The sequence below is a fragment of the Paramormyrops kingsleyae genome, chromosome 3 (assembly GCF_048594095.1).
Source record: "Paramormyrops kingsleyae isolate MSU_618 chromosome 3, PKINGS_0.4, whole genome shotgun sequence".
In the NCBI taxonomy this organism is placed as follows: domain Eukaryota; kingdom Metazoa; phylum Chordata; class Actinopteri; order Osteoglossiformes; family Mormyridae; genus Paramormyrops; species Paramormyrops kingsleyae.
In genome coordinates this window covers 18,321,728-18,343,327 of record NC_132799.1, presented here as the reverse complement: position 1 = coordinate 18,343,327, position 21,600 = coordinate 18,321,728, and the positions used below count along the sequence as shown (strand labels likewise).

The window sequence follows — 21,600 nt, the reverse complement described above, 5'->3', positions numbered from 1 at the left end:
CCAGCTGTTCTGTGGGCCTTTGGGTTTCCATGAGAGCACTTCTTACCATAAATACTACCCAGGATACAGTTAACTTTATATTCAGTTAGATCCTCCAAGCCACCTATAATGTGGCCAGCAATGTCAACCATATAACTGCAGAATTATGCACTATTAATGTGATAATTGTGTTCTTACTGTACAAAAAACTGGAGTCAGAGTGCAGGTTGGTGTAACATCAGTGGGTGGCATGTTTGGGGTGGGGAGGATCTCTTAGGACACGTTTGTATTATGAGACTGAGACCCTGGCATTGCAAACAGAGAGAGAACAGCACCCAGTGACTATTCCTGAAGCAGTAACACTGGGAGTCATTGTCATAAGCCCATCAGACAAGTACCCCCCCCCCCACACACACACACACACACCACCATTTGTTCATTTGAAATTCCCAGACTGTTTTGAGTCACCTTTGAGGCTCATCCCATTTCAGCATTAACAGAATGTTCCTTTAGTGGATAGATCATTCCTGGTTTTGTGTGGTAGTTTTTGGCAGATTTTAACTGTATTATTGTTTTTTATTTTAGTCTAGTTTAACTTACAGGATATTTAGCCAAATAAATCTAATTTAGATGTAGTTGCCGAAATCTACGGTACATGCAGTAAATGAAACGAATAGGTTTAGTCAAAGTCTAATACATCATTTTCACATTTCTTTGAAAATTGTACTTAATTTTCTGTGTACACGCACAGATTGGTCTCTCCTCTACAGATTCCTGAGGAAATATCTGTAAAGCTCTTCTTATGGCATTTGGTTTAGGTCTGAACATCTGGTCTTTAAGGACTCAATCATTAAATAAAATATAAATAAAAGCAAAATGTAGTCTCATATAAAATACTTGCATATGATGCATCTTCAATCATATTATAAGAAAAAGCACCAGTGCATGGAACTTGAATAAAGAAAACTCAAATGTCCTCTCAAAAAGTGTCAGACTATTGAAAACCAACTGGGTTGTGCTTATTTCTACATCCAGTTCATGACAGTGAACTTTTCAAACACATTAAAAGAAAAAGAAATATTTTTTTCCTTTCATTTAATGGAGTTATTTTTAAAGTTATTTTTATGTATTTTTATGCTATTGGTGTTTTTCCCCGTTATTGCTGTTCCACATGGCCTGCACAGAGTTTTCTTTCACGTTAAATATGAAATGTACCCATATGCCGGCATGTTTTTTCCTACCTAACACTGACTGTGGCACAGACTGGGCTTGGGCGGTATCTAATTTTTCATAGTCTATCATACCATCCAGACATTATATGGTATTATATGGTATTTTGACAGTATGTTCAAAACCTGCGCTATTCTGGTACTTTTAAAAATTGCCTCACAATGTTGTTTGTCGAATGGCAAAGGTTTCAGAATACCTTGGTATAATATATTACTGAATTACCACTCAAATTCAGCACATACACAATGGCATAAGAGGTTTCATAGAACTGCATGGTTCCTACTTGCCCGCTGGATGCATGGTTTACAGTTAGATCAACATTATCGAATCATGAACAACTATCTAAACACAAACTAAAGGTACTACTTCTGATTGAATCAGTTTCAGATTACTCTCTTCCTGTCAGTTGTCTCATTTTTATTCATTGTCAAAAATGTAGTTTTCGGCATCATAGATTTTTATTTGACTCGTCTCATTCTCGTCAATGAAAAATCTCCATTGACGAATCATTTCCATCATACTTTTGGTCAACAGAATTAACATTGATATTGCGCACATCTAAGGATGATGTGGCAGTGGCCTGTAAGGGGGTGATGTGACCCAGGTTCCTGGATGTAATCAGGCTGCTGACTTGCCTGGTGCTTCCACTCTGTGCCGCATCCTCTTCTCCCTCATGCCTCTCATCTCCGTTGCGCTCTGGGCCTCACAATGCTGTATTCTTCCATCTCTGAATACTAGATCACAGAGACTGAAGTCTTACAGGGGGGGGGGGGGCAAACCTTCAGATGGTGAAGAACTTTCCAATTTCATGCCCTCTCTGAGCGCCATGGCAACAGCGTCTGCCCCAGACATCTGGATGCGTCGGGAGAATGGAGGCATCCAGCTGAGGGGTTCCGAAAGACAGATGGGAGCTGTGAGAGTCTCTTTGTGTCCCTCGATATCGAATTTGGCGTCGCCAGCCCCTTCTGGCAAAACAAAGGCGACCACTTGTGATCCCTCAGGGCCGGCAATAGCCTGAAGAGCGGCACAGGGAGGTATGCTGCAAAGTGATGGCGGGACGGCCTTCTCCTCCAGAGCAGATGATTCAGCGGACCTGTCAGTTTTTCCAGAGACTGAGTCCCCAGAAAGATGACGGCGGCTCCTCTTTTTCTTCCTGGGCTGTAACTATAGTCCACCTCCCCCCCCCCAAGCCCCCCCCCCCCCCCCCCCCCCCGCTCCCTAGCCCTGTTCTCTTTGCCCATTCAGCTCTGTCCAGCCTCCAGACCTCGTTTTGCACCGGTGACAGTTTGAAATAAAACAGCTCCCCACGGCATCGCGGCTTTGGGCGGGGATTTTGGGGATGAGAGGGAGTTGCCCCGATTGGTCTAATAAAACCAGCGCTTTAACAAATAGCATCGTACACAATCGCCATTTCAGACTCAGTCAAGGTGCCTGGGTGGTGTCCGTCACTCAGGGCTGTGTCTGAAGCCCCGGTCTCACCGCTTCCATACTGCATCTCCTGAGTCATGGCAACACCGCGTCTGGTGGAACAAGCAGAGGACAGAGGGATGACTGGCTTAAAAAACAGGAAGGGGGGAAAAAGTGTGATGCGTGCTGCAGTGGGGGTGTGGAGGAAGGGAGGAAGGTAGGGAGGGAAGGAGGGAGCGAAGGAGAGAGCGAGAGAGAGGTGGACGTTGTGTTCCCCCAGCTGTTTTTTCCTGTGTATCAGCTCTTTTTGGGGCCTAACTGGAGCTCCCTGCCTGAAACCCGCGAGCTGCCCTCAGCCGCTTAATGGTTTTACCACTTGGATCCGGGGCTGGTGGGGCTGGTGGGGCTGGTTAACAGGCAGTGGACTTAATAGGATGGGGATCTTGGTTCCCTTCCCAGACACCAGGGAATCCGCCACATCCGAAACATCTTGAATTATTCTTCCCCTTCCGTCCCTCTCTCCCACTCACAGAGCACTCAGCTGAATTAGGCTTCATATCATGCCCCCCCCCCACCACTTATCTCATGACTGCAGTATTGGGGTCTCTTGCAGAAACTTCCAGGTGTGTGGCCGAGAAGAAATACACAGAACAGCAGGCGAAGAAGGTATATCCCCAAGTGTTTGTGCCGGTCTGCAATCCCGACGGCACCTACAACGAGGTGAGTTTGGGGGGGGAGACAGTGGGCCAGCATTACACCGCAGAGCATTACTGGAACGTTACTTACTTCCCGGGGGGGGGGGGGACGGGACGGGAATGCTCTTAAAGTCATTTGTTTTCTTTGACTTTTTGTGCCAGTTGTGGTTTTTGGAGCAATTGTTTTACCATAAACCCTGTGTGCTTTGGCAATAATGTACAGAAGTCATGTCGTCTCAAAAAAAGCACTTTGATTTTGAGGGGGGGGGGGCTGCTGGGAGCAGGTTCAGCAGGTAACCCTCCCCCTATGCGTGGTAGATCAAATCTGCAGCATCTCCTTTCTTTCCCCCCTCCCACTGTTCCTTTTGCAGGTACAGTGCCACAGCTACACAGGTTACTGCTGGTGCGTCACGCCCAATGGTCGCCCCATCAGTGGATCAGCGGTAGCCAATAAGAAGCCGCGGTGCCAAGGTAGGCGATTCTGACAGGACAAGAGGGTTCTGTCCAGTCCTTGGGCAGTCAGCAGTTCTGCATTTCCTAGGAAAGGGTAAAGCACTCAGTGTGTCTCTGCCTGAGCTGTATGCTATATCCATTACAGCAGAAAAGGCCATTGGCATTAATAGTGTTGAATCTCATCCTAACATAACAGCAAATGACTCCAGGGTTTTTCTGATTGTTAAGTGTGATGGTGAATTTATATGTGGCGAGAGTATGCTTCAGAGAGTGTGGTGAACCATACTTAAGCAGTGTGTGTGTGTGTGTGTGTGTGTGTCTGTTTCTCTCCTACAAAGGTTTCTGCTCATTGTACCCAGAACCAATATTTTTTCAACAGCTATCACAAAGTCCCTAGTTCTGTATTTAATTTAGTCCCTTATTGTGTTTCCTTTTATCTGTTTTCGTTGGGTCTGGACGTGACGTTAGCCTGTGTGTTCTTCTGTGGTGTCCGGAGTTTATTTGTGTGTAGAGAGCCTTGTTCATATAAGCATTTTAGGTAACTCTGTGTGGTCTGTTGTTTTCATGTGTGTGTTCTTGTGCGCAGACAGGGCTACTCTGTGCCCATACGTGTTTGTAGGCTGTCCTTATTTTGTTTTTTTTTTTGGGGTTGCGATGAACAGACCCACTGCACAAACTATTGTACTTTAAACATCAGATGGTATTGAGATGCTTGGACTTCTATTTTGGCGATGCAAACAAGAATTGCACTCTGTAAGATTCTTGGAAATCGACGCTATAAGCTTAGCCTTGCTGGAAGCTTTTACCAGCTTGTTTAGCTTAGCAGACTTGCACTGTTCATGCAAATTGTCTTTTGTCTTAATGGAGCTGTAAAATATGCCTGTTGGGCTAATAATAATGATAATAATAGCAATAGTTTTTCTGACATTTTCAGATCAGAATTGAACTTGATCTTGGTTGAGATGGTTGTGGGTTCAAAACCCAAGAGAGAGACTGACTTTTGTGTTCTCGCACAAAGCCCTTAATCCAAGCTGCCACGGGATAACAAACTACTCTGTATAACGGAGCAACATGTAGAAATGTAAGCAATGTAAGTTCTCCTGGAGCTTTGCCTCGAACAATCAAGTAACCAAATCCACATGCTTCTAAATCTTTAGGGTGTATTAATAGTGAATGTGATCTCACTTACAAAGCAGTTGCTGGGGACAGTTCATGTCTGATTTCCATCCATCCATCAGCCTTTCGTTTGTTGAGCCGAATAGACCTCCACATTTATGGTAGACTGTCGGACCCAGAGAAGGGAATATTTTAACACGATTAGAATAATTGCTGCGCTATTTGCACGATTTACAAAAAGAAATTGACGGAGGATTCACAGAACATTTTGGGAAATTCTCAGAAATGTGACTCTGAACATTAATTAATGTATCACCATTTTCATGATTTTGCCTTCAAATTCAGCCTCTTTCACTTTCCAAATCCTTAGGCTTTGCATGAAATAGTTTCTTCTGAGAAATATGTGGCACATTTTTCCCAGAAGTCTTTATTATGACTATTAAATAATTATTAAATCACATTATTTGCGCTCTATTTAGTTATGGTTTATTTGACACAGAGAGTAAAATAGAAACATTGTAACAAAAGCGACATATTGGGTGAAGTCATGTGGGTTTTGGAAACCTAACACGGTGTGCTTTTTGTCGTTCTCAGGTTCGAAACATGAGAAGGTGAACACCAAGGAACCAGGCAAAGCAGGTAAATATTTTAGCAAAAAAGACTCATTTCGGTTCTCTGGGCTTGTTTTCGTAAGCATGGCCTGCTCTGTGTATGGCTGTCTGTGCATGTGCGTTTGTGTGGTTTCTTACCTGCTGGAGCTTGTTTCTCCAATATTTTGTCAATTGAAAAAGAGAGCAGACAATGGTTAAGCAAGCTATACGCATCTGAACAATGGACCAATGAAAGAAAGTCTCCTGTTAGTAACTAGATTACCCCTAATGCCACAAACTCTGAGTCCACCATACTGAGATGTGAGCTGCTCAATGAACGATTTAAATGTTATTATTATGCAGAAGTGTACAAATATGAGCTTTCTTTCCTGAGCATTTCTGCTATTTTTATATGTTTATAATTCTTATATTTAAATGTGACGTCTAATTTTTCTCCCTTAGATTAGGAGTATGATGTTGTTGCATCCTGCCCTCCTACTGTGCAAGATTTTCAGCTCCAGTAATTCCCAGAGGAATGTCATTCTTCAGAATAAAATTTTTGTTTCTCATCATTTTTTTTCCTACTGTATATAATCTTCAGTGCTGCAACTGACTGAATATTTAGTTTGGTCTTTCTGTCACACTCACTCCTTTTTTCTCACTTTCAGGGAGCAGTTTTGGCCAAATAATCAATGTGGTATCTCGACCAGTATGAAATTCAGCTGTCGGTTGTACAGAAAATTACCCATCGATCAACTTTTTGGATGGCGCTTAAATGTCAGTTTAATCCTGGCAGGACCCTGAGCTTTGTCTTAAATGGATAGTGTAAACAGAGAAGAGAGTTGTAAACTGCGGGTTGCGGTTGGCCGATTTTGAAAAGGACCTTGAAAACATCAACAGTTTGGTTCAGTTTGGGGCCAATCAACACCCCCTTACCCTGGAATCCTACTTTGAGAAAACGACCCACACTGTAACCGCAGTTTAAACCAGACTCGCTAATCACTCTAATACAAGATTAACGTTACAATGACTAATTATGGGGGCATAACTCTGATTGAACTTTTTGGCTGCCTGTCTAAGCACCTATTGCTGAAAGTTATACAATGTGAATAGGAGTCACAAATCAGCATCCTGTAAGTCTGTCTGATTTGATGCGTTCAAATATTTCCATATCGTAACATCCTAAAACTGGGGAAAGGATACCTATTTTGAACCAGACCTCTGAGTTACTCAACCCTTGTTCTGTATAAGCAATTTTACTGCGAGTTGGCATGGAAACCAGAAACCACCTCGTTCCTCTAGGAGAAAAGTTGCCCTCCCTAGCATCTAAACGAGCAGGACATGACCTCTGTGAGGTTAACCAACCACAGCTTGGGGTTTATTTTAAACCGCTCCAACATCTTTCTCAATCTTTCCTCCAAGAAAACAAACACCACCAACCAAAACCTCCTCATTGTAATCATTTCATCTCAAACATGTGCAGCCTGGTGATTTACCCTTTGTTCCGTTGACTTCACATTCTTTTTCATTGGATTAACTCCGCTTCTATTCCCAAGTGGGACTTTGACAGCTGAGAATTCCCGTCTCAACCCACCTGTTAATTAATTCATTGCTCGTCATCACTTGAGATCTTATCTTTTCAGGTAGACTTCTTCTGCAGATTGTAGGTCTTTAGCAGATGTTTGGTCTTTCTTGGCTGTGTATTACAAGCAGCAAAAACGAACACAGTGTTAATGGCGTGGATTAATACACTTTAATGTTTTCAGATTCAACCACTATTCCACTGTTTACAACTATCCAGATGTTTTCTTGTTTCCTTTCCCTCTACATCTCCTCTTATTTGTCTTTCCTTGAATTTTTTTCCTCAGTCTGTTCCTTTACCTGCTCTCTCTTGGCCGGGCAATGTGCAAATCAATTGCTAACACCCAGATACTGGTGAATCTATCTTACTCTCATAATTGTAGTTTCCTTGCAAATCTTTTCCATTCTGAATGCAGATGAATCCACAGGAATTGTGGTGGAGCCACCACCCCCTACTGACGAGGAAGGTGAGGTTCCGTCAGTCAGCATTCTTATACCGCGGTTCTGCACGCTGGTGCATTTTCTCACATGTAAACTCTCTACTTCCTGTGATGTTTCTCATTTTCTGGGAAGCGCCCCCCCCTCCCCTTTGCCGGCTGTCGTTAAATGGCAATGCCTCAGTGATGAGTCAGGAGGCTCTAATTAAACCGCAAAGGCCCACAGTCCTCTATCACAGCGCCCATTTACACTGACACATGTTTATGTCGTTGCGAGAAATTGTCATACTACATCGCCTTTGCAAGGGTTTATTACTGAGTAATTATAATTATATTATTGGGTATTTATAACCATTGTTATAAATAGATTGTTAATTAATACTGAGGGTAGGGACAATGACTGTCCCATTGCTTTGTCTCTCTAAATGCGCTTAATGTCTCACATTTTTCACATCCAGATATCATCTCCCAGTATCCTACGCTCTGGACTGAACAGGTCCGGAGCCGGCAGAACAACAGGACCAGGACACAAGGTGGGTGTATTTCCGCGAGCTCATCCTGTCCGTCCGGAACATCGGCACAGAGGGCTGGTATTTTCCTCCAAGAATCAGGCCCAGCTGACTGTTTTCCTAGGCACCCTAGCATACCTTGTGCAAATGGACACTCAAAATAAAAATGTTATTTTTAAATGATTAATGTGACATGGGGAAGGTGTCCTGTTCACAACGGACTTGTCTGCTTATGACTGATTCTTTTTTGTTGAAACATGAATGCTATAATCTTGAGGTCTGGTCTTTTATAACTTTAAGGAGAGGCTGCAGTTACTTCCATTTCTGCGACTGATTTAGGACCCGAGAGGCTTGGTTAGATGCCCCGAATCACATTAAATGCAAACCATTGCATCCTGTCAGTCAGTGACCAGGGAGTCCCCCTGTTCACTAGAAAATGAAGAGTCTGCTGTGAATTGGGGTATTGCATAGCGATCGGCAAACTGTGTGGGGTGGGGGGGTTGCTGCTCATTGGAACCGGTGTCGATGCCCCCCCATCCCGAGTTACCGCAAAAGACCACACCACGCACTTTAATATGGCACATATTGATCTCATCACCAGGGTCGCTGAACCTATGATTTACCCGAAAACACTTTTTTTTTTTGGGGGGGGGGGGGGGATTAGGGCTGGGGAGGGGGTCGCGTGAATTGCTGCACTGAGAAGCCGCCCTGATTTATAACCAATAAAAAGCAAGCGAGCGCCGAAGTCACTGGTTTTGATTACGCACATGCTCTCTGGTTATGCGGATGATGGTATTAAAAATGAGCCTCGCTCAGGAATCCCGCTGCCCACGGAAGATAAAACAGCCGAGCGGGCTGGGGTGCGGAGCGGCGGGGAGGGGACGGCGGGAGAGGGTAATTTCAGGGCCCCTTTTGTGTGGGTAGCACTGAAGTAATGAAAACAAATGAAACATTCGACATCCCATAGAATAAAGTTGCGAGCGGGAATGTGGGAATGTGGGATGATTTGTGAAAATTGCTTATCTTTTTTTGGTGTTCTTCTTGGCATCCCGCTTGTCAGCGGTGTGGTAAACTGGCTGCTTTGCAAAGGACCACAGCCGGAAGATCTCAGGCTTTATTCTGGGACTCCGTGGGCACTGTGCCGGAGCTTATAGTAAAATCCAGCACCACACATATGCTATATATTTTGTGATGGCGTTGACTACATCTGCCAGCATTGTCAAAAACAATTAAAATGGCAGCAGGTAGAGTGGTACATTCGTGGTTGGCAGTTTGAATGAAAGCTGTTGTACCTTAAAGTGAGATACACAATCTGAACTGATCTGGCAGTATACGCATTAAGTTTAAGGTGGAGAGAACAGACAGATATTCTCTGCAGATTTACAGTTGTCGAGTATTTTAAGACTATATCAAACTATATTCTAAGGCTTGAAACAGCCTCTGCAATGGTGATGCTAAGATGGGATTCTACAAAATCATGAGGAACAGTTTACTCTTGCTGCTGAAAAACGGATTAAAAAGACTGGGTGTGTTAATGTTCTTTGTTTCTCCATAGCAAAGATTAAAACTAATGCTGAAATAAAATGCTAATTTAAATGAATATTAAAAGCTAATGTCCTGTCAGTTTTCCTAATACGAGGAGAGGTTAGCGGAACTGAATCTGTTCAGCCTTGAGCAAAGGAGACTAAGGGGGGATATGATTCAGGTCTATAAGATTCTAACGGGTCTGGATGCTGTTCAGCCAAATGACTATTTCAATATTAGTCTAAATACTAGAACTCGTGGCCATAAGTGGAAATTAGCGGGAGAACATTTTAAAACAAATTTGAGGAAGCACTTCTTTACACAGCGTGTAGTTAGAGTATGGAATAGTCTTCCTGCTATTGTAGTGGAAGCTAAAACCCTGGGTTCCTTTCAATCAGAGCTAGATAAGATTTTAACAACTCTGAGCTATTAGCTAAGTTCTCCCCAAACGAGCTTGATGGGCCGAATGGCCTCCTCTCGTTTGTAAATTTCTTATGTTCTTATGTTCTTATGTTCTTATGTTATCACGAAAGGAAAAGAAGCATCATTATGTGTCGTGATGAATTTAGGTGAATTTAACAGTCAGTGAAGCTGCGAATCAGGGCTGGGCAGCTGTCTGAAGGGGCCGTGTCCTGAATTGATATCACTATGCTTGAAATTGCGCATGCAAAGCCCCCTGTTTGTTTATTCCAGGCCTCTCGATAATATTTACCGGTAGATTCCCACAATGCAGCAAGCTGTGCATAATGTCCGAACTATGACCCCCCCACATTCCGTACACATGGCCAGTGGGGAACTCCACAAGCCACAGGCTCCTCTTGGGGCAGGCAGGCGAGGGCCGCGTTTCAGGCAGCCCTGTTTATGTAGCAGGGTCTGTCGGACTGGAGCGGCAGCTGCTGGACCGACCGCTGCGCCCTTGCGGACACTCAGACGCGTTCAAGGGCCCAAATATTTATGTAAGTCTGGCACAGGGGGACCTGTGTGCTCATTAGCCCTCTATGTCCATAAACATGCTGGGGGATGATTAAGGCGGCTGCGGTCTGTTCCTAAACAACCCCCCCGCCCCCCGGGCTGTTTGAAGGAGAACAGAGGACACCGGCTTCCCATCCCTGACAAATTAAATAAGCAGCATTATTTTATGAGCCAGAATATATTAGTCAGGTCAGGCAGGAATCCAAGATTTGTGTTCATGCAAATAAATCCCCCTATTTGGCCAGGTGATGAGCAGGCGGTTTGAGGAGCAGGAGCGCAGCAGCATGCCCCGGTGGCCCCCACTGGAGCAAGGTCGGACGTCCCAGATTTCTGAATCTAACCCTGCTGCCCTTCTCCCCCCCCCCCACCCCCAACTCTCCAGCAGCTGCTTCTTGTGAGCAGGAGCAGCAGTCGGCGCAGGAGGAGGCTCGGCAGCACAAGAATGAGGCGGTGTTCATCCCTGACTGCGCGCACGGTGGTCTGTACAAGGCAGTGCAGTGCCACCCCTCCACGGGCTACTGCTGGTGCGTGCTGGTAGACACCGGCCGCCCCATCCCCGGCACCTCCACCCGGTAAGCGGCTCCGAGGAGCTCCGAAGATCACAGGGACTCCGAGAAGGGCAGAGGTCACAGAGGGAGCACTGGTTACAGCACCATCGGATGAGCACCATCGGGGGAGTGTATGTTTAATGGGGGGGGGCATCGCACCACGTGACTGCACTCCCTCACAAAGATACCGCCGTGTGGGCGATGAAAGGGTTCAGGGGAGCCTGGTGCACTCTACTCTCCAAAGCTAAGGCATATCTATGCATCTAAAATAATGAAGTGCAAATCATCCCCATGAATCTTTCACTCTGTATGTGTCAAAATATTTTAATTTCCTGTCAGAAAAAAACCCCCCACAAAATTTGCATTTAAAATGTAAACCGACTGAAAGGTCTTATAAAAATCTTATTCCTAAGCTCTTATGGCTGGTGAACATTCCCTTCTGAAAGCTCATAAATATGTAATGTGATGTTATATCTGTGATACCTGGTTTGTAGAACTAGTTCATTAGGAGGAGATAGAGGTGATAGATATACAGGTTCAGAGGTCAGCCACAGGTACACGTTGTGCTTTTGAGGTACTGACAAAAGGAAACTCAAAAATCAAACTACAGTCTTTAAACACCTCATTTTGCTATGGAGAATCAACAGGTAAATTAGTGTAAATGCTTTGAAGCTGTACGTCAGCTGGAGGGCTGCGTGGCACCAGGCAGGGGAACAGAGCGGGGACACGGTGCAGGGGGTCGGGGAACAGGGCAGGGGCACAGAGCTGGGACACGGTGCAGGGGGTCGGGGAACAGGGCAGGGGCACAGAGCGGGGGCAGGGGGTCGGGGAACAGGGCAGGGGCACAGAGCGGGGACACGGTGCAGAGGGTCGGGGAACAGGGCAGGGGCACAGAGCGGGGACACGGTGCAGGGGGTCGGGGAACAGGGCAGGGGCACAGAGCGGGGACACGGTGCAGGGGGTCGGGGAACAGGGCAGGGGCACAGAGCGGGGACACGGTGCAGGGGGTCGGGGAACAGGGCAGGGGCACAGAGCGGGGACACGGTGCAGGGGGTCGGGGAACAGGGCAGGGGAACAGAGCGGGGACACGGTGCAGGGGGTCGGGGAACAGGGCAGGGGCACAGAGCGGGGGCAGGGGGTCGGGGAACAGGGCAGGGGCACAGAGCGGGGGCAGGGGGTCGGGGAACAGGGCAGGGGCACAGAGCGGGGACACGGTGCAGGGGGTCGGGGAACAGGGCAGGGGCACAGAGCGGGGACACGGTGCAGGGGGTCGGGGAACAGGGCAGGGGCACAGAGCGGGGACACGGTGCAGGGGGTCGGGGAACAGGGCAGGGGAACAGAGCGGGGACACGGTGCAGGGGGTCGGGGAACAGGGCAGGGGCACAGAGCGGGGACACGGTGCAGGGGGTCGGGGAACAGGGCAGGGGCACAGAGCGGAGACACGGTGCAGGGGGTCGGGGAACAGGGCAGGGGAACAGAGCGGGGACACGGTGCAGGGGGTCGGGGAACAGGGCAGGGGCACAGAGCGGGGACACGGTGCAGGGGGTCGGGGAACAGGGCAGGGACACAGAGCGGGGACACGGTGCAGGGGGTCGGGGAACAGGGCAGGGGCACAGAGCGGGGGCATAGAACGAGAGGTGGGGGCACATGCCCCTGTGTTTTGCCACTGACTGTCTCTGTTGCGATGAGATGGAGGTTTGTGGACCTCTCTTTTCTGACACATAAAAGCCTCCCTGTGACCACTTCACACTAACGGTTCCTCTCCCTGGTCACTTGTTAGCAAGTGACAGTATCATCTGCAGTGATATTTACAGAATAAAACATGCTCTGGAGTTCAAGCTAAACTTGGATCCACACCCTGACCCACAAAGACACTTCTTAGAACTGAGAGCAAATCATTTCCTCCCAGACCACTGTGGGGCTTGACACTGAAACTGTGCTGACTGATGTGGGCGTGGCTTGACTCATGACATGAGCCAATTAGCTCGTCTTCTGTCTTTCACATTGTATTTGATATGGTATATAAATAGTGTATTGTATATACATGTCTACAGCATTGCTCGATATGAACCCTGTACTGCAGCATTGTGGGAGTTATCCAGAGATGGCATGTTTGCTTTTCTGCATCCCGTGCAGATACGAGCAGCCGAAATGTGACGGAAACGCCAGGGCCCATCCGACAAAGCCCAAGGACCACTTCAGGAGCAGACACCTCCAAGGTAGGTCATGTGACTGGGCCCATGGGGAGGGGGGCTCTCATACATGGAAAGGAGTATCTAGCCATGGGGCCACAAGCGATGTCCTCAGACGACCTCATTATTCACCGCTGCCGCTGGATAACAGCACTGCAGAGGCGTTCAGCTCACTGTCGAACGCAACTTAGCCATTAACAGGCAGCTACACTGGCATTCCACTGGCATTCCAGGCACGGCGTCCTCCCAGCTCCCCCAGAAACAGGCGGAGGATAAGGCGGCCCACCCCATTGTGGGGTTGCGACCCATGGCTGGGGGGCGATAACGTGATAGGGGCCTGCGGCGGTCAAGCATGCCGCTGTTTACATCGTTAGGGAGCAGACTTTGTTCTCAGTGAAGATTCCCATACCCCCGAAATGCACATACCCCCCCCCAGATGGGGGAGGGGGGTGTTGGGGTAGATACCAGGTAATTAGGGATGCCTGGGAAAAAGAGGGATGGAGGGTACTGTTTTGGGTGAGAGGAGCGTTCCAGGCTAGAGGGAACAGCACCAGCGAAAGCATCTGGCCTTGGATACCGGGGGGAGTCAAATGCTATGGAGGCAGTAAAGGCAGGGGCTGTGACTGACAGCAGCCTGGGGCATGTGTGTGTGTGTGTGTGTGTGTCTATGAATGTGTATGTATGTATGTGTGTGTGCCTGTGTGTGTGTGTGTGTGTTTGCCTGTATGTGTGTGTGCCTGTGTGTGTGTGTGTGCCTGTATGTGTGTGTGTGTGTGTGCCTGTATGTGTGTGTGTGTGTGTGTGCCTGTATGTGTGTGTGTGTGTGTGCCTGTATGTGTGTGTGTGTGTGTGTGTGTGCCTGTATGTGTGTGTGTGTGTGTCTATGAATGTGTATGTATGTATGTGTGTGTGCCTGTGTGTGTGTGTGCCTGTGTGTGTGTGTGCCTCTGTGTGTGTGTAACTCTGTGTGTGGCTCTCTGTGTGTGGAAGGTGTCAGCTGGATTAGATGGTCTGCAGGACCATAGCGCTGAGTCATGCTGGACCGTCTCTGGCTCATCCTCAGTGACTCAGGTCCAGGTTAGTCCAACCGCATTTTCAATATTATAAACAAACACAACAGACATCCGGAGGTATTTGAGGGGGGTGAAAGTGGGCCAGCTGACAGAGGCTCTAGCCCAAGCTCCTCACTCGCTGGTGTGTTTTTACGTGTCGTTTTTAAACACGGTGATGGCCCAACCAAAACGAGGCAAACAGAGGGTCCTGTGTTTCACCATTGCCTTCCCCCCCCTGCTGTTTGTGTAGCTGGTGATGCACCAGCCCAGATTCACAGGTGGGTTTAGCAGAACAGGTCCAGAGTAGAACTGCTGATTTACCGCGAGCTTTGTCGGGAGGAGGAATGTGTGTGTGTGTGTGTATGTGTGTGCGTATGTGTGGTGTGTGTGTGCTTGTGTGTGGTGTGTGTATGTGTGTGTGCGTATGTGTGGTGTGTGTGTGTGTGGTGTGTGTATGTGTATGTGTGGTGTGCGTATGTGTGGTGTGTGTGTGCGTGTGTGTGGTGTGTGTGTGTATGTGTGTGCGTATGTGTGGTGTGTGTGTGTATGTGTGTGCGTATGTGTGGTGTGGGTGTGTGTGTGTGGGTATGCGTGTGTGTGTGCATATGTGTGGTGTGTGTGTGTGTATGTATGTGTGTGTGTGTGCACACATTTGTGTGTTGCAGTTCTGCTTTTGTCATCCAGCTCCAAGGCTCTCTTGGGGCTCCCAGAGCAGCCGGCTTCCCACTAATGCACATTAACCCCCCCCAATGCTCCCATACCCCCCTGAACACAGCCCCCCCCCGAACACAGGCCCCCCCTGAACACAGCCTGCCCTGTTGCCGGCACAGCTCCTTCTGCACAACCAGCCTGATGAAATAATATATTAACGAGAAGCTCAAGGGCATCTTTATCCTGCAGCTGAGACATCTCCCTCCAACAGACACCAATACTGTGTCCCACAGCCATCCAAAGCAGAGCACAGCTTTCTGAAGGGAAATTTAACCTTGGGATTTCTCCTGTGTTGACCCAGGCACAGACACACACACACACCGTCAGCCTGGTTTCATATGTCATCACAGTGACCATTACATTCTAAACTCATGTTTTCTGTAGGCTTGCAGGTGCAGCACATAATAGCCATTCCAAACGGTTGTCGGGGTATAATTTGTCCGTTTTGCAGATGATTTCATCCAGAGCTGCATAGGCTCGCAGTTTTACTCCTTACCTGTTCGTACAGAGAGGTATTTCACCAAACCTCCAGGCATGTTTGCCTGAATGCCTTGACTACGTCAGAGCTGTGGCCCCCAGTGCAGGTAGGAAGGGGCGAATGAGGAATTTCAGACATGTTTTTGCTAAAATTGCATCAGTATATTGCTGGAGCATGTTAACGTGTCACACGGCAGTGATTATAAACGGCTTGCTTGCATCACAGGCGTGAAGTTGCAGCATGCTGGGTGGAACTCCGGCATCGGGTGCAGCCACATGGTGGGGGGTGGGGGGTGGGGTGGAGGTGACGGTGGGAATTTTTGGCATGGGTCTAGTGGAGAGGAGTGTGGGGGGGGGGGGGGGGGGAGTTACTGGCAGCTGGTGCACTGACACACCTCAGTGCAGAGCACGTTTGCGGAACAACTTGGCTAGCGGAAAATGAGAATCAGTGGGATCCCACGGCCCAGTGGTGTGGGGGGGGGGGGGGTGGGGGGGGGCAGCAGGGGCACCGCACATATGAGAGTTCTGTGGCCAATCAGACTGGAAATTAGACACTTTTCATTGTCATTGTTTTAAAAGTAAAAAATAAAGGATGAGGCGCTAATAAATGTAGCAGTAATCATTACAAGACTTCAACTAGTGCGCCTTTCATACAGGACAGTTTAAATAGCTCCCCATTCCGCTAGCTGGGATGTTTTTTCATGAACCTGTTAAAGCTGCTGCGTTCTGAAAAGGTCCCAGAAGCCAAATTCTTAAACCTTCCGTACTTGTTCAAAATGCGAGCTACGGCGGGGAGAATCGTACCCCCCTCCCCCCCAACCCCCCTGTGTGGTGCGAGGGCCAACCGGAGATGCCGCTCACGTGCTCATGGCCGTCGGGCGCGACTTTCGCTGCAAACAGGTGGGCTGCTTTACTGGCGGCAGGCCAGATGGAGACGCTGCAGGCCAACGCGGTTTATGTAAGACTCAGAGGGGCGGCGTTTTATAACCTGCCAGAAATGATCCTGAGATCTGGGCTTCTGTTTACGCTAGCGCTGGCCGCCACCTGTTTGAGCAGCGGAGAAAGCGCACCATGCAATTATCCCTATGGCTGGCGGACCCAAGAGGGCCATAAAACAGCAACAAAAAAGAACTTGGGAGAAATTCTTGTGTGCAGAGGCACGTTTGGCCTGTCGTTTGCCCGAGGAGGACGAGGGTCTGCAGGAATCCCTTTGGGGTCTATAGCCCTCGGCTCTTTGACGAAAACCTGCCTTCTTTTACAAACTGTATGCCCAAGAACCCAGTTATTATCATTAGGGCCCCTGCAATTCATTTTGTCTAGGTCATGCTTCCTGAGAATCGGCCAATGCTGGGAATGACATAACATTATATATACGGGCTAAAAATACAGTTGATTGGTAGATATCAAATGTTTGTTATTGTTCATCACTGCACTCTTACTGATGCCCCAAAACACCCCCCCACCCCCGGTCCATGGTTTAGATATCGCTCAGGTTCCCATCACCCGCGTGCTGCTCCTGCTCACATGAGGTTCTGGAAGCCCAGCTTTCACGCTACTGCACACTCTTTCCTGTCTTTTTCCTCCAGCTTCTTACATAAGGAATTCTGATGTTAATATTGAGAATCACAATTTCATGTCCTTAAGCCACGCAGATCAGACTTTGGAGATGGAAGCTCTCACCCCACCAGCAGCAACGTGTAAATGGAGCCTTTGGGATGATTGGCAGGTGTTGGGGAGGCTAGCTTTTTACAACAGGGAGTAAAGCACACTTAAAGCGCGACAGGCTCCTCGCGTTTTTATCTCCCGCCATGCCGCCGCCTGTCCATGCAGCATCTGTTATTTTTACTTCCTGCCTTCAGGATTAGGGACCACCTATCGAGGCGCTCAGGACAGCCTCCCCCTGGTGCGGTGTGTCAGCTGATCCGTGGGTCGATCGCCCAGTCACACCCTTGCAGTAATGTGAACTAGAGAGATTTGGCCCACCTGTAAAGATTCCGCCGGCCTCTTTCAGGATGCCCTGGAGAGAAGAAGACAGAGTTTCTCACCAGCGTCCTGGACGCCCTGTCGACCGATATGGTGCACGCTGTTACCGACCCAGCTTCTGCGGCCAGGTACTGCCAATGCCTGAGCCACGAGGCACATCATACTGGAGACCAAAGCTCAATGAGTAAAGCGCAATAACCCGACTGAAATATAGGAAGCATTCTGTGTGTCATAGCTTGACCCTGCCAATTAACTCCCAAATCTTACAGCACAAATCGCAGTATAGAAATGTGTATATTACATTATTCATTCTTGGCATGATGACCTGACACTGTTTTGTGTGTGGAGTATTTATCCACTTCATATGACTCGGTTCCTAAGTCCTTCACAACGTGTAGCGATTCACAGCCATCCTTCACTGACCCCTGGCTTGGCAGGATGCTGGAGCCCGACCCCAGCCACACACTGGAGGAGAGGGTTGTGCACTGGTATTTCAGTCAGCTGGACAAGAATGCCAGCGGTGACATCGGCAAGAAGGAGATCAAGCCCTTCAAGCGCTTCCTCCGCAAGAAGTCCAAGCCCAAGAAGTGCGTGAAGAAGTTCGTGGAGTACTGCGACATCAGCAACGACAAGTCTCTCTCCCTGCAGGAGCTGATGGGATGCCTGGGCGTTACGAAGGAGGACGGTGAGCATCAGGGGGATGGGAAACGGGGGCTAGCTACAGCGATCGCACAACAAGCCTGCAAAACACATGGAATGTGTGTTAGGAAACGTCACTGACATTTACAATCAATAACCACTTACAGGTTAAAAGGTTAAAACATCTATTTTTTTTTCTGCACATCAATTCCGCCTAATACTTGCTAGTACTTTGTACTTGCATATACCCTTTAAATGATGTTGAATAACGACTTACAAACATTTCAAGTTACAAACGACTGTTCGGAACATAACTCATTCATAAGTAGAGGAGTGTCTGTAATTTGTTTTTTTTTTCAGTTTGCATTTATGTTTGGTTAATATTCCCCAAATAATGAAAGACTTGATATCAGATAAAAGATAGAATCTTAAAGATAGAGTTGTCTATTAATAAAAATATTAATAGACAACTTTAAACAAGTTATAACATAGTTTTTTTTATTATTAATGAGTTACTACCATTTACAAGTGGCAAAAGGGAGCCTTATTGTAAAGTGGCACCTTTTATTCTTATTCGTATTAACAACAATAATGATGATGACAGGGGCGGATTAACGCACAGGCTAGATATGGCTTAAGCCTAGGGGCCCCACGTGTGCCAGCCTGCAAGGGGGCCCCCAATGGCGCGGAGCGGGGCTTGGTTGGGGGGCCCACAGACTACTGTAGCCTAGGGGCCTCTGTACACCTTAATCCGCCCCTGGATGATGATGATGATGATGATGATGATGATGATGATGATAAGCTGCCATGAATGTTTATTCTCCAATTTTCCTAGGAGCAAAGGCAAGTGAAAGCACAATTTCCAATAAACAGGTGAACAGTTACTTTTCTTGTTGATTTTCCCTGATTGATCACTGAAGACTGATCAAGAGTCATATCACCATGTTTAGAGAACAGAAATGTATTTTTCTCAGCATCATCTGATCTGGCAGCACAGTGACACACTGCATTTTGCACAAATATACAGACCCAATGTCACATGACCCTGACATTCACATGAAAGGTTGTTTTAATGTTCATGTGCATAGAAAGGGCACTCATGGCTATGGGGATATGATGTAATGCAAGTATGCGGTTTCTATATTTTTGTTCCTTTCTGTGTTTCAGAACCCAGTAAAGAAGCAAGGCTAGAGTGAAACAGGGCACACAAAATAGGAAGGCCAGAGATTCTCCCCCACCAAACGGCAATGGAAACCATAGTATTTGCACTTTGTACTTTAAAATGTAAATTCACTTTGTAGAGATGAGGTATTTAAACAGACTGCTGAATCTGTGAATGACTTAGTTAGCTTTTTTATGTCTTTAAAGAAATAATTTAACACATACAATGTATGTGTCCTTCATGTCTAAAGGTATACTTTTCTGAGTTGTACAAGTTTTCATGTATTTTTGTTGCATTTTATGTTTTTGTTTTTTAATTGTTGGTATTTTATAGCTGATGTACGGATAGTTTGTTAAAGCAAATAATTAGAGCCTTTGTATCTTGTATGTACTGAACTAGCGACCAAACATTTTCAGAGCTCTGTAAAGTAGTTTTTAAGTATCTTAAACCAGAATTGTTGCAAAATAAATGTTCTTGAGATGGATCTGCATAACTAGTTAATAAATAACTGTTTTTTTTACATTTCTTGTGTATATAAAAGTTTTCTTTTCATCTTGGAAGAATTGCTAACACGAAAATGACAAGAAAACGCTGAGGGTCCATAAACAGGTGTTTCTTTATGATTGATGTTCTCTCTTTTATTTGACTTATTAATTCTTTTACTGTCCCTTTAGGGCTCTTTTTTCCTTCCTTTTTATAAATTTTGCATTTTTCTCTGACCTGAGTAACACATTCTCTGAAGATTAAGATATTAGTCATGCCTAGCAAAGGTTTTGTAACCTGTCAGTCAGACATGATGCCAATAGTTCCCCCGGCCATATTTTATACGATCACAGCAAAGCGGTCTCAATGCTAATTTGTCTTTAGTATTTGGCTCCTAATTCCTTTGGAAGAATGAAGACAGATGGATGGCTGAACATAGTGTGTCTTGGAGGGTTTTGGGGCATGGCTGTGGGCGGGGCTTGGTGAGACAGGGATGGTGGGCGGGGCTGGGGGGGGCAGAGAGGTACGGGCTGATTCCCTGAGTCCGGCTCTGCTGTGGTGGTCTCCCTCAACAGTGAACAGGTGGCACTTTTGGTATTTTCCCCGTGGGGGACAAGCCCTTCCCTGCACAGGACAGCCAGACCACCCCAAGTTTACATGATCTCTCTGTCCTTCTCAGGGGAACTTTTCAGCATAGATTTTGTGCGCTTTTTTGTAGATTAATACAAATGGATCCACTAAAAGAGAAAGACAGACTACAACAGGGTTATGATTGTTAACTGGTGTGCAGTGCACCAGACAGTCAGCACTCTTGTCAGATACAACCTGGTCTACTAAGATATTTACTTATTATTAGGATTAGTCATTGTGAAATAGTTTCTTTAGCAACAATAAAAATATATTCTTTACGTAAATTCCATAAAAATTAAATCAAATCCAATGAAAAAATCCAGCAACAATGTAAACAGTAATTAATAAAATTGTATATATTTGAAATATATTCTGGGAAGCAGACTTACATAAAAAACACAGACTTATTCACTCACCATGACCCTGCCGTAGATAAGCAGTGATGGAGCATGTTGACACTGCTGAGATTAAAGTTATGATGTTTGGTCGGAGAGGTACCGTATTTCCCTTTACTTACCACATTACCGGAATTATTCTTGAACATGTTACTGCTTATAAATACTTAGGCATTTGTACAGTTCATTGGCCTTCTCTCACCATATCACCATGTTGCAGTCTAAGATGAAGGCAAAACTTGGCTTTTTATATGGAAACTGGTCCTTTGCTGCCAAATATATGCTTGTTCAGATGGCCATACTTCCCTTGATTATGGGGACACAATGGCTGGCAAAGGAACACTTAGGAAACCTGATGTAATCTATCATTCTGTAATCTGTTTTGTTACAAATGCCTCCTGTACACTTTGGTCAAACGGCCCTCTTTGCAGACTCGTCGTAACATTCATTGGTTTACGCTAAAACTTATCTTAGCTATTTACCCCGTTACCTAACTCAGTTGTTACAGATAAATCTCCTTGTCTTCCTCTTATATTAGAATTGAGCCTCATAAACCCACTTTCAATCTGCTGCTGCCAATGACTAGAATTCATTACAGAATTCTTTGAAACTGGATAAATCTATATCTGTCAAGGCCTTAAGATTCTTACTTATGGACATTTTTAATGATTCTTGTAAATGTCATCATTCCGATTAATCATTCTGTTATGGGTTTTCTTTTATTTTTCTTTATTTATTATTATTATTACCTCATTTTTAAGTTTTCATTTTGTTCTACAAATGCTTTTTGTCACTTGTCGGGCTGTCAAATAAGAAACTGTTCTGAATGCTTTGC

General features: G+C 46.4%; 1 protein-coding gene across 4 annotated transcripts in view; it reads left to right on the top strand.

The window, feature by feature from the left end:
- The window catches only part of smoc2 (SPARC related modular calcium binding 2), a 28,331-nt gene extending 8,552 nt beyond the window's left edge, over window positions 1-19,779 (top strand). Inside the window, exons 3-13 of one of the 4 annotated variants that reach the window (XM_072709760.1) lie at window positions 3,230-3,336; window positions 3,683-3,782; window positions 5,475-5,519; window positions 7,435-7,518; window positions 7,947-8,021; window positions 10,879-11,065; window positions 13,178-13,260; window positions 17,485-17,584; window positions 17,894-18,141; window positions 18,931-18,968; window positions 19,263-19,779. In XM_072709760.1, coding sequence (XP_072565861.1) covers window positions 3,230-3,336; window positions 3,683-3,782; window positions 5,475-5,519; window positions 7,435-7,518; window positions 7,947-8,021; window positions 10,879-11,065; window positions 13,178-13,260; window positions 17,485-17,584; window positions 17,894-18,141; window positions 18,931-18,968; window positions 19,263-19,286 — 1,091 coding nt within the window. In that variant the 3' untranslated portion in view covers window positions 19,287-19,779. Of the gene's footprint in view, window positions 1-3,229; window positions 3,337-3,682; window positions 3,783-5,474; window positions 5,520-7,434; window positions 7,519-7,946; window positions 8,022-10,875; window positions 11,066-13,177; window positions 13,261-17,484; window positions 17,585-17,893; window positions 18,142-18,930; window positions 18,969-19,262 lie in introns of all 4 variants that reach the window. The other 3 variants (XM_072709762.1, XM_072709759.1, XM_072709761.1) reach the window with 3 other exon arrangements.
- The last annotated feature ends 1,821 nt before the right edge of the window (window positions 19,780-21,600 follow it).